The sequence below is a fragment of the Pararge aegeria genome, chromosome 15, assembly GCF_905163445.1.
Source record: "Pararge aegeria chromosome 15, ilParAegt1.1, whole genome shotgun sequence".
Taxonomy (NCBI): domain Eukaryota; kingdom Metazoa; phylum Arthropoda; class Insecta; order Lepidoptera; family Nymphalidae; genus Pararge; species Pararge aegeria.
Window position 1 is genome coordinate 9,083,702 of NC_053194.1, and position 12,479 is coordinate 9,096,180.

Genomic DNA, 12,479 nt, shown 5'->3' on the forward strand with positions numbered 1-12,479 from the left:
TGGGGATCTGTGGAAATCTGGGGATCTAGATTCGACAAACCGAGAAAAAGCATTTTTTACCGTCTTCTGGGTAAAAATGTTCATCACGAAAAAAATGGTAGTCCTGTAGAGCAAAGTCTGGAGACTATTCAGGAGATAGGTACTGCTATGGTAATTTATTTTCAATTCAGATCTACTGGGCACGCCACCCGCACCTGCGTTAGTAGCGGATAGCCTAACAGCCACGTCTCTCTCCCTCGTCTGGGATGCACCGAATCTTGGAAATCTCAGCTACCTCTTGCAATGGCGCTACGAAGAACTCCCTGGCAGCTGGCAGTACTATTCTAATTCCAGCCATTCTGACAAGTCAATAATTCACGTGGAAAACTTGAGACCATATACAAAATATAGAGTAAGAGTAAAACTATTTTGATTAATTTATTTCATAGGTATATATTATATGAACATAATAAATAAATATATATATATATATATATATATATATATATATATATATGTATATATAATTCTTTTTTTTGGCTGCTTATTGTTGTATGTTTTCAAACTTGTAAGGTTTTGTCGATTTCTAACCACTGTGCTCAATGATTTGGAAGCTTATTCATGTGTCATCATCGTACCAACGCTGGGAAAATGCTTAATTTCTTGTTTGTTAGGCTAGTAGGTACAATATTTAAACGAAGCGTCAAAATATATTTCGAAAATAACACAATGGAGATAAAGTTACAAAAAAACCACGAAGTCATCCTTAGATTCACTAGCCTATATGGGCCTTATCAAGTTAAACGTGGCATAACGCCGAAATAGTAATTAAGTATTTTTCACACTTTAATTAACAGCACTTTTCAAATGTCAGAGGGCGAAAAAAGAGTGTCTAAGTATTCCGACGTTATGCCACGTTTAATGATACTATAAGTGTAAAATCTTATGAATTACAGTTTCGAGTGGCAATATTTCTTTCGGGGCACAACGGCGAACCGGTGTACTCGACACCTTCCGTAGTGATATCTACTCTGGAGAGCGGCGAGCCTAGCTCGGCACCTACAGCGCTTCGAGCGGCGGCGCCGGACCCTAGCCGTGTCGCTATATCATGGGAACCAGGACCCTTCCCAAACGGACCACTTATTTCGTACGTGCTTCGACTAGCGGACACACAGCCTAACACTAATGATGCGTTGGAGGTAAGCTGTATTAGTAAGTTAAATTTTCTGAATTGCAATATTTAATACACAGTTGAATTTCTAAACAGTTAAGATTTTAAGTTATCAATCCAGTTGTTTTGATTGTTGTGCGGCTTGTACTCCTTGCACGATCCTATTATTGTGGTCCTTGAGTGAAATTTTGGCTTTGGCAAGATTTGGAAAAATTTCTGCATCGGACGCGGTCAGAATTCCCACTAAGTCCGAAAACTTTCATGTCCCTCCCCATTCAATCAATCCACCGGCATGCAGGTCATTCTAGCGATTTACGCACCTCCAGTTTACCCTCCTCCTGATTCATACGGCTAAGATATTATGAGCTTCATTCCTACCTACATCTAGAACTTCAATGCTGTTCTGTTATTCTTAAAGTGGTATAGTTTCTTTAAGTAGCGTTTTTTTGTGTAAGTCTCCAATGCTTAAAATAACGTTCGTTGACGCCACTTTTGCCAGCATGTAGGTATTTTCTATATAGATAACCGTTGTCACTGCAACATTTGATGACTTTGTCAGTTGACTTGACGTTATACCCAATACGTTTACCTGTCTGTTTCTGTGTATACCTGTCTACAAAAGTAGTCCATTAGGTATTAATTTAAATTAGATTATCCATGGCCAGTCTACCGATGGACGTTGGGGTCCTAAGGTGCTGAAATGGCGACCCCTCACCGGTAAACGCAGGGTTTGTTGACCCCGAACGAGGTGGACGGCCGACATAAAATTAATGCGCTGGAAACAAGCGGCCCAGTGTCGTGGATTTTCGAACTCTCTATAAAAGACCTACGTCCAGCTTGGACGTCAATCAGTTGAAATGATGAAGATGATGATGGTCTGGCTAGTCTACAGACTGTTCCAGCTATAGCCTAACGTATGACGGGTTGGGAATGCAACAACATTGAAATTGTATGGCTTTGTTTCATTACAGGATATGCCGGCATCAAACAATACGCTGTTCTATATGTTCCAAAACTTGGCACCAGCACGGGAATACGAAGTGTCAGTTGCAATGCGAAATGCAGTCGGAGAGGGCCCTAGAGCCTACGTTAGAATAAAAACACCACCCTCACCTACATGTAAGCAATAAATCATTAAGTTACCTGCAGGGCAACCATTCAGCACGACATTTACCAACCTAAGCTTGAATTTAGAGCCTATTTATTTGTCTAATACACAATCTTGGTGCTTTTCTTACGCATGTTTGTTGCGCACCTCCATAGCCTATAAATGACTATTATCAGAGAAGGTTGTATTTTTTTAATATTTTTAAAACATATTCTAGTTTATTACTAAGCTCCATAGAGCAAGAAGTCTACATACGACTACTATCAGAAAAGTGTGTATAGATAAACAGACAATAGTTACTTACTATACAAATGTACTTTTCTAGCCGTTCCGAGTCAGCAGCCTATATTAATTTTAGGAGGCGAACATAATATTCTTGCTGCGCCAGCAAACGATATGTTATCTGACCCGGTGGAACTTTATAATACTGAACATAATATTACTGGTAAGTTACAGTACTTTACAAATATTTATTATGTTTTGGAACTTGCGAACAGACAGATTCATGAAACATTGTTAACTTTCAGGTGTTGGTATCGACTTTTCCAGCGATTCTTTGTTTGTATCTGTTTCAAACGGATACGTATATCGAAGCTCCTTAACAAAAAAGAGCTCCTCTAAAGCTATTCTTACTCCAGAATATATATCGTACAAACCGTTGGATTTGTCCGTGGATTGGCTTAATAAGCATTTATATGTACTCGGCGAAGTTTACTACACTAAAGAAGGTTCTAGTTGGTCAAATACCAGTTTCTATTCAAGTTGGGAAATATTGCGATGTGACTTCGATGGAAAAAATAAAATTGTTGCCTTGTCAGGATTCAATTCGCGTCCCATACATTTTGAGGTTGATGCTTACAACGGGTAATATTACTTTTTGAAAGCTTCCCTTTTTATTTAAACCTTTTCATATAGACATTTTCTGACCATACTTTTTATTTATTTTAGGTATCTATTTTGGGCATTGCGAGGAGTTGAACGTGGTGGTTTGTACAGATTAGATCTAGCAAATATTTCAAACGGTGTTCGACATGATGCTCCACCAGAACAAATTGTGAGAGATGCTCACCTAGGAGCCTTTACAGTAGATCATGCTGACTTCAGACTTCTTGTCGCACATCTCAGGCAGAATACAGTGCTCGCAGTTTCTCTTGATGGGTAATTTAAAAACTTTCTTTATCACTATATCTTAAAAGTAATAAGTGTGATTATGAATAACAAGATTTCTAATTCCAGACGAGAAGTAACGGACTTTCGAAGTAAGACGCAGACACCAATGTTTCTTTCAGCACGTTCTATAGCTTATGCTAATGGTCTTTTTTATTGGACGAATGGACGTGAGATGCTAACAGAAGAATACCACGAGAAAAGCGACAGTTACTTCCATAATGAATACCCGTTAGCATATAACACAAAGACAATCGCAACCAGACAAGTATTAGTTGCTTTAAGAAGTTGTCAGCCTATACCAGTTCCTGTAAATCCCCCTTTAGGGGTTCAAAGTATTATGGGAATTCACCGAGCAAAGGTATCGTGGTCTCCCCCACATCTTTTAGGACATCAGGGAACCGGTGCCTGGCAGCAATGGACATTTCAATTACAAGTAACAGAAGCAACAAATGGGTATAGTATAACAATGTAAGTAACTGTTTTTGAAAGCCGAATATAAGATATTGGACCTATCTGTAGGTATTATAATTAGAAAACTTTAAATTTTTAGCGAAAACATAACGGAGTCAATGTACGTCGTTGAAAGTATGCTACCAGACACGGAATATGTATTTCGGGTAGCGGCAGTTACCGAATCGGGATCAGGGCCATGGTCTTCTGAATTTATTGGAAAAACATTAACTTTCTCGCCTACTACTTCTCAAAGTACTTTGTTGTGGTCTGGTCCCGGTGGTCTCTTGCAAACTGACCTAACTGGGGATAACTTGCAGACTCTGATTCACAGGTGAGTGTAAGATTCAGTAGAAGGACTATGGTCATAGCTCTATGATCTTGGCGACCAACTAATTTTATATTTCTCCACAGAGCCTTCCTTAAAACTGTGTATATTACTGACATCTCTTGGTACCGAGACAAACTGTATTTGGTCACTAACGCTTCCACTGTAATGTGGTATAATACTACGAGCCATGAAATGGGTTTAATGCCCAATATGGATAATGTTGGCAGCTTAGCTGTAGACTGGGTTGGAAAAAAAATCTATTGGTCAAATCCTAAACAACAATTGGTATGTATCATTACATATCTTACAACAACAAACAACGTGCGATGAAATACTGAATTAAGATGATATACTTAGTAACTAAACACACTTTTAGATAACCAGAGGAAATTTTGACGGTGGAAATCGTGAACCAGTTCCAATAGTTACAGTAGCAAAAGAGCTTACTATTGATTCGCTAGAAGCATACATTTACTGGAACACTGGTCATGCAGTAGAAGCTTCAAGACTTAATGGAGAGAATAAAATTATTTATTATCCCGCTCAATTATTTAGCGGTAAACAAGGTATGAATAGATTATTTACTTGAATGATTCAATGTGGTGATACATAATCTTACTGTTCTTGCAATCAATTTTAGTGATGGGACTTACAGCAGACCTGGAAAATAAATGGTTATATTGGTTAGTAAGGAGCTACGATGGTTCTGAATTGCATCGAGCACCAACAGCGGACCAAATATCAGCTGGCATTAACGAGGTTAGTTTTTAAAATGTGAAAAAGTAGCACTTATCATTTCAATGCATTTCGTTTGAATAACTCTGATAAAGAAGTGTAGTCTTATAAATACACTCTACTAGTAAAGGTCTAAAGGTGGTAAGGAACCACCAAGGAACTTATTATTCCGCTATTTTGCCGGGTAGAAAAGGAGTTAATAATTAATAGAAAACGTACATCGCGGGATCCATTTAGTGGTGAAATTTATAAAGAAGCACTACTTTATCAATAAATAAAACATAAAAATAAGAGCATCATTCTCTAAGAATATATAATATATAAGAAATCTAAAACAGTAAAATAAATTTGCAGGTATCAGGATCATTAGTGACACGTTTATCAGGAACGGCTACCCTTGGACCACTTTGCTACTTTAGTGGTAGGCTGGTCTGGGTGCAGGATTCGTCGAGAGCGGTAGTATCAGACTTGGCTGGAAAATATACTGCAGAATTAATACCCCGGGTTCACGTTATTGCTGTGAGAGATCCTACACTTCACAAAAATAGTGGTAAGTAACTCTTTCATAATTTTCAAACATGTTTATGTTTAACGAGATATTTGAGACATAAGCCATAAAAATGCCAATAAGTTTTGTCCTTCATGCTAAATACCTACCAATCTCGTTCCATCAATCATAAGGAATACGGTCCATTTGCGAATATTTTTGCATTACATACATACACTTTTTGTTAGCGTCTGTTTAAAAATCATAAGTGTCGAGATAATGTCTTTATTTCAAAGTCATGTACTAAATAATTATTTAATTATTTCTGGAGCTAATTAGGTGCATGCTTTAGGCATTAGGTTTTTTCATATTTTTTGCAAAATTTCCAGAATCTATAATCGCTATACCAGAAACAATTAACGCAACTTCAATTGCGGTGGAAGGAGAATGGGACAAGTTTAACGTGACATGGGCGTCAGCAGCGCGTGTCAACCTGAACACTAGCAGAGTATACTATGATGTCAGCTTGCACTTCCACGGACAGTATAAAATTGAGGTATACAACTATTGTCGTTGACACCAAACTGTTCTAATAGATGGATCAGAAATTATTGAAAAATAATATAAATCGTCTAGCGGCCATTTATTCCAGATTGCAAACGGGTTTAATTTGCGTGAACTTATTTTGCTGTCAAAGACATTCATTAGCTCGTCTTTTATTAATAATTTTCGTGTTGCGTTAATGAACTTTAGCTTACTAGATTAACCACTAAAGCAATAAAAGTCTCTTTATGACGAATTAGTTTATGCACCTGAAACCTTTGGACAACTTAATATCAGACTTCGCGCAAATTCAGAAGGAGATTTGATCTTCATATTTGTTTTATTTTTGCTTAGAGGACGGTGGATGTAGCGTGGGTGGAAGTGACCTCGCGTTCCGTGGCGCCGTATAGTAGTATGGAAGTGACGGTGCGGGCTCACACTCAGTGGGGCGGCGGCTCCGTCGCACGTTCAGCTCTCAGAACACCACAGGCACCACCAGCCGCACCGCGAGCTCCCCGCGTCTATATACAACCTGCGCATAGGTAGGTTCCTAAGACTACAAGCGAACAAATAGTTAAAGAATTGTATACAGAGAGTAAGTACCTTGGCAAGCGAAACACTGCAGATATTAATGTTTAATATTTGGTCTACGTATGCCTTCGTTTCTTGCTTGTCTTTTGCCCGCAAGTATATCTACTACAATTGTATTTTTAATTAATTAAGTTGAAATTACGTATGTATCAAATTTTACTATAGCGGCGGTCCACTTACTGCGACGTTCAGATGGGAAGCGCCTAGTAGGAGTAATGGCATAGTGCGTGGATACGAGGCCCAATGCTGGGCGGTAGGCGGGGCACCCGTCAAACCTTCAGCATGCGCTGATGCTCGTCTCTCGCCGCTGCACACGCAACTCATGTTAAGGGATCTTGCACCAGCTTCAACTTACTTCTTCCAGGTAACAAATACTATTTAAGAAACACTTAAGGGGCATGGTTCGTGAAGTAAAGTTTAGTTAATGTTTTAAAGGTCGTTTAATAAAATTAAACAAAACATTTATGAAACTCTAGCATATTAATTTCCCTAACATACAAAAGCTGGTGAAGAAAACGAAAAATAATACATGAACCTTTATTCCTATAGGTTCGTGCATTTACCGATGCTGGATATGGGCAATACTCTGAAATTGTCTCCGCGTCGTCGGATGAAATAAATCCAATACCTAAAGTAATAATATCTTCACAAGAATCAATTAAAATAGTTGATTTGGACTCTGGAGAAAGTGAACTTATACCAAAGAGTACTGGAATACCGATCGATTTTGTTGTTAATATCGAAGAAAATGTTGCTTACTGGGCTAATAATTTAGAAGAAATATTCTCGTCTAGAATCAATGGCAGTGGGAACTATAAAGTAAGACATTTTTTTAATAATATCCTATTGCATCTTATAATTCTTATTTATTTAATTTCATTAATATTTCAGTTAACATCCATCAATGGAACTGCTACCAGCATTTGTGTGGATTGGGTTAGCCGATCAGTGTATTGGACTCAACTAGAAATAACATCAACAGAGTCGTATGTGATGTATCGAGCTGACTTAGGCATCCCCAACACAAGACCACATATTACCAGAGTTTTAGCAAGGAAACAACCAATTTACAGTTTGCAAATTGCTCCAAAATTGCGGTAAAAAATCAAATTTTAGAAAATAGTAGATATTAAAAACATACACTTTTGTTACTAAGTTTTTATATGTTTCAGATCTTTGTATTGGTACGAAGAAAGTAATCACAAAGGACTTGGGACATTAATGACATCAAATGTGAACGGAAACAACGTCAAAACATTTTTTACAATGCATAATTCTGAAGATAAATGCAACTGTCCTCAAAATCCACATGTAGCTAAAAGCTTCGTGATTGATATGACGAAAAAAGATATCGAGCTTTATTGGGTAGATCCATGGGCAAATCATATTACAGCGTCCGATATGAACGGATGTATCTGTAAAGTAATAGTTAACGCTACAGAAAAAAGGAAGTACGACTTTCCCCCAATGGCAGTTACGATAGATAGCAAATATCTATATTGGTATAACTCTACAGAAAAAAATATTTTTTATACCAACAAATTCAAGGGAAACAAAATAGAACAGGTGAAGTCTTCTATTGGGTACAAGATTATGGCTCTAGATCCAGGAAATCAACCTTACCCTCCCAGACAATGTTTATTTCCAAGTTCACGAAAACTGGTGCCACATGTTATGTCTCATTCGGCGAACAGCATTACATTAAAATTTCCACCAGTAAGCAAACCAGTTAAATGTGAAAAACTGCAATATGAAATGGCTGCCACTGAATATACCGTTTACTATCGTATACATGTGAAAAATGATTCAAGTATTTGTGATAAGGAATCATGTCAGTACATTACATCTACTAACGATATAGTCGCAATGAAAGAATTAAAATCTTTTACAAACTATACTGTAATGATTGAAGCAACTAACTACTACGCCAAACTGCATGAGATGAAACCGCTTCTCGGCGAACCTTTAATAATACAAACAGCGGCAGAAGGTAAGATGTACCAATTTTCTGATTAAGTGTTTTCAGCGCAGGATATTAGGGATTGTTAAGGATAATTGAAAACGAAATATAAGAGGAATGTTTTAACCTATCCTAATCACGCTTTAGATTTTTGTTACAACCCTAAGAAACATTACAATAGATCGTAGCTCATGACACGAGAGACCAAATGAACCTGAGTCGCAAGCAGAAGAAGAAGAAATGCCCAAGAAAGGATAAAGAATGCGAAATATTCGGGTAACAAACCCTTGGAAATAATGCAAAAAACTTTCTTGGTTTCCGTTCCTTTGCAATAGTCCGAGGTTTTCCGCAAAGACTCGTGTAGCCCTATTATCCTGCACAATATATTTACATATTATGTAACTTATAATAACATTTACTGGCTTTTAGCTCCCACTGCTCCTAAGGATGTAACTGTTATCGTATTGAGCCCAGTACGGGCACAAGTTGAATGGACCCCAGACCCTAGTCTTTATTATGAACTGCATTGGAGCACAGACGACTCATTGTCAGTACCACGAAACATAAAAGGTAAATAAATTCATCAAGATTGTTTTTTGAACATTAAAATAATATTAAAGGAGTATTGAAGGTACATTCTGGGCACATGGATTTAAATGATCTTTTCGATGTGTAATATTTTTTTTTAAATATAAAAATACTTATTGGTCTTTTGGTAACACTAAGTATACACATATATACAAAATTTAAATATGTATTTTGACAATCTAAATCTAATATATCAGTATAAGATAGGTAACTTTAACAATAATAGCGTTTAAGAAATACAAAACATAAAACTGTTTCCGGGGACTTTAATCCGCGGTATTGTATATAATAATCACGTGGGAGCCCTTAGTTTACGGAGATAAAACGATTCCATGTCCGTCTCCAAGCTGTATTTAAATTTCCCGGGAACGGTACTCTGGTGCTTTTCCGGGAAACATGTATCCTACATCCATTTCTAGTATACAAACTTTATATCTTTTTGGCAAATTACATCAAGATCGTTGCACTGATTGAGTCGAACATAGGAAACAAACAAACTAAAAATAACAGACATACTTTCCTATTTATACACATTAGTATGGACTATTTATTAGTATTTTGTAAAAAGCATTTTGTTGTTTTGACAGAGCATAACACATACGTAGTAGCAGGGCGCACGGGGAACATGTCACGGCTGTCCCCGGCCACAGCATACACGGTATGGGTACGTGCGCGCTCGCGACACAGCTCAGTCGCAGCTGACTCGGCGCCGTTGCGGTTGCGGACGTATCCGCCTCCTGCGCCACTCGCGCTGCGCAATGCTACTGCATACACCCTCACCGTCATCTGGCCGCCTCCTACCTCTTACAAGATTCACTCGTGAGTTCAGCTACTTATAAATCCAAATGTCTTGAAGCTTATGATTATCAACCATTGCCTCGCCATCCAATAATGCCATTCCGTTTTCGACAGCTTTAATTCCACTACCTAAATCATATACATCATTATCGTCCTCCTTAACCTAAAAGCCTTCCATTGATGGGTTCCTGGGCCAGTCCTCCTCTTTTATAGGCCCTTCGCGCTCTTCTAATAGTAGTTGGCGAAATGTCAATTACAAAAATAGCCACTCATTTTACACTTATTTCGGATTGTAATCCAACCATCTCTTATTTAGGCGTCCTCTACGTTTTTGTCCTTTTTATATACAAAGGTACCTATTTAACTGTATGCGATCGATTAGTGTCTCGTTTTCAGACTCAGTCCACCTCTTTCAGCGTGTAAATAAAAACCGAAATCATACTTCAGAGGTATATCATTAACTGTTTCTGAGACTTATCTGTGAAACCGAAAAGCTAATAGTTTTGAGTAAAGCATTTCCATAGTTTTTTAAGAGATATCAGATAAGTACATCACATTTTAAATAAAAATCAAATGACTCCTGCAACTTCCATTAGGTGCGCGTCGCGTAGCGTAGGGACTATGCGCGTGTCAGTCTTTTATCTTCAATAGGGTCATAAGTAAACACTTAGAATGTTATGAAATAGTTTGTATGGAAAAATAAATATGCTTCTTTTGATTCAATATACAGGTACGCAGTGGAATACACAGAACACTCTAGTGAGCTGGAACAATGGATAGCCTGCGAACAAAGCGACAATGCAGAGTGGCTTGCGAGTGCCCTGCAACCGGCCACGCGGTATCGCTTTCGCTTGCATCTGCAATACGTCGAGCACGCAGAGCCGTACTATTGGCCGGTTGACGACCAATTTACCTATCTGACATTAGGTACTTCCATATTTGATCATTATCCTCAACTTATTGCATGCCACTTCTGGACTAAGCAAAGGCCAACGACAAGTTGCTGATGAGCTTCATGCAGTATTTCCCTCCGGTTTTCACGATATTGTCGAGCAATAGAGCTGACTAAAATTTCTATGTTCATTTCGCGGTTGCTACTCCAGCCACCATCCTTTCCATGGCACAAGTGAACCGCCCCGGTCCAGCTGTAAGGGCCGCCTCTTCGAACGATGTCAATGATCCCAGTTCACCTCCTAATTTCCTAGCAACGCTATCTGATAGTGACAAAGAGCTCTTTCTGTCGGACACTAGGCAACTTCGAGCTGGTTCGCGACCATTTTTTTTAGCGTCTTTGCACCAAAACGCATGTCATTGCACATTGTTCGAATAGACTTTGGTATTCTTGGATGTCTCTTTAAGGACAACTGACAGTTTCCCAAAAGGCTCGAATTCAAGCTGTATTCCACGATTGCGAGCATGTGAATCTTGTACTGAGGATAAAGTTTGGTGTCTCTAGGTGACGTGCCAGGTGCGCCGGGTGCGTTGCATGTGGAAGCAGTTGGCGAGCGGATGATGCGCGCCCGGTGGACGGAGCCCGAGGCCCGAGGCGCGCAAATACAAGAATATCGGATCTGGGGCCGACCGCATCACAGGTATAGGCCTAAACTTAACTGTCTTCTTTCATCACCATAACTTTTTATGCTGATTATTAATTAGTAGAGTTGGTAAATATTAATTGTAATATAATTCATGTGATGGATAGTGATGAGCAATTTTGCTCCACACTTATGTATGGCTAGGGCCGCGCTGGCTGACTTTATTTCACACGACGTGGCTACCGCGGTGGCTGGGACCACTGAGTGTATTTTTTACTCATTTCCATAGGTCGTCCATTTACTACATAGATACACGATAGGCATATTCGTGTAAAATAAGTGTTTAGTGAACGAGTTTAGTTAGATATCTACTGAACTGTATCACATTTTTACTTTTATATGTGTCTGACAAGTCAAAGGGATTAAGAGTTTATCCCCTATAATTGAACTCCTCCAATACTACCAACCAATAAATAATACGCATACCTACTTAATTTACAAATTATTTTCCATAGGATAAACTATGTGGACGAAAATATGACCAAGAATATAAGTGAAATGTTACCAGACAACCTGCCTAGTGACATAGACGACGAAATGAAACTGCGCATCGTTCGCGAGGGACTTGAACTACTTTATAGTGGGAACGGTAAGTTCTTTTTTAACGGAAACGGAGTGCACCTGCCAAAGTTATCATCCTAAATTGGACAAACCATAGGTAATCGTAATAATTCCAAATACAAATTATAGTTAGGTGTCAATAGGTATTAATTAATAACTTATTGCAATATAGGCAAATTTATTTTAAAAATTGGTTTTGAAATCATCACAGAACTCACTTACGGAAGTAAATAATCATATGACTCATTTCCTCAGTGAAGTGATTCATAAGAGTATTTTTGTCACAACACTATTTTCTTTCCATTGAAAGAAAGTAGATAACACCTTAAACGTCAGTTTACTCCAGTGAATTAAAATCCGACTTTATATGAAAAAACAAATGCCCTTAATCTAAAGTACGATGTAACATTTT

The 12,479-nt window shown here is 38.3% G+C and overlaps 1 protein-coding gene across 3 annotated transcripts in view; it reads left to right on the forward strand.

Moving 5' to 3' along the window:
* Positions 1-12,479, forward strand: part of LOC120630059 (proto-oncogene tyrosine-protein kinase ROS) — a 50,769-nt gene that overhangs the window by 29,080 nt on the left and 9,210 nt on the right. For all 3 annotated transcript variants that reach the window (XM_039899191.1, XM_039899192.1, XM_039899193.1), the window contains exons 5-27: positions 171-391; positions 936-1,178; positions 2,122-2,269; positions 2,584-2,703; positions 2,786-3,122; positions 3,207-3,416; positions 3,495-3,896; positions 3,979-4,212; positions 4,293-4,494; positions 4,586-4,775; positions 4,850-4,968; positions 5,299-5,494; positions 5,821-5,987; positions 6,329-6,516; positions 6,731-6,929; positions 7,115-7,384; positions 7,457-7,662; positions 7,738-8,555; positions 8,955-9,095; positions 9,701-9,932; positions 10,642-10,838; positions 11,368-11,503; positions 11,962-12,095. In XM_039899191.1, the coding sequence (XP_039755125.1) occupies positions 171-391; positions 936-1,178; positions 2,122-2,269; positions 2,584-2,703; positions 2,786-3,122; positions 3,207-3,416; positions 3,495-3,896; positions 3,979-4,212; positions 4,293-4,494; positions 4,586-4,775; positions 4,850-4,968; positions 5,299-5,494; positions 5,821-5,987; positions 6,329-6,516; positions 6,731-6,929; positions 7,115-7,384; positions 7,457-7,662; positions 7,738-8,555; positions 8,955-9,095; positions 9,701-9,932; positions 10,642-10,838; positions 11,368-11,503; positions 11,962-12,095 (5,310 nt within the window). The remainder of the gene's footprint in view (positions 1-170; positions 392-935; positions 1,179-2,121; positions 2,270-2,583; positions 2,704-2,785; positions 3,123-3,206; positions 3,417-3,494; positions 3,897-3,978; positions 4,213-4,292; positions 4,495-4,585; positions 4,776-4,849; positions 4,969-5,298; positions 5,495-5,820; positions 5,988-6,328; positions 6,517-6,730; positions 6,930-7,114; positions 7,385-7,456; positions 7,663-7,737; positions 8,556-8,954; positions 9,096-9,700; positions 9,933-10,641; positions 10,839-11,367; positions 11,504-11,961; positions 12,096-12,479) is intronic.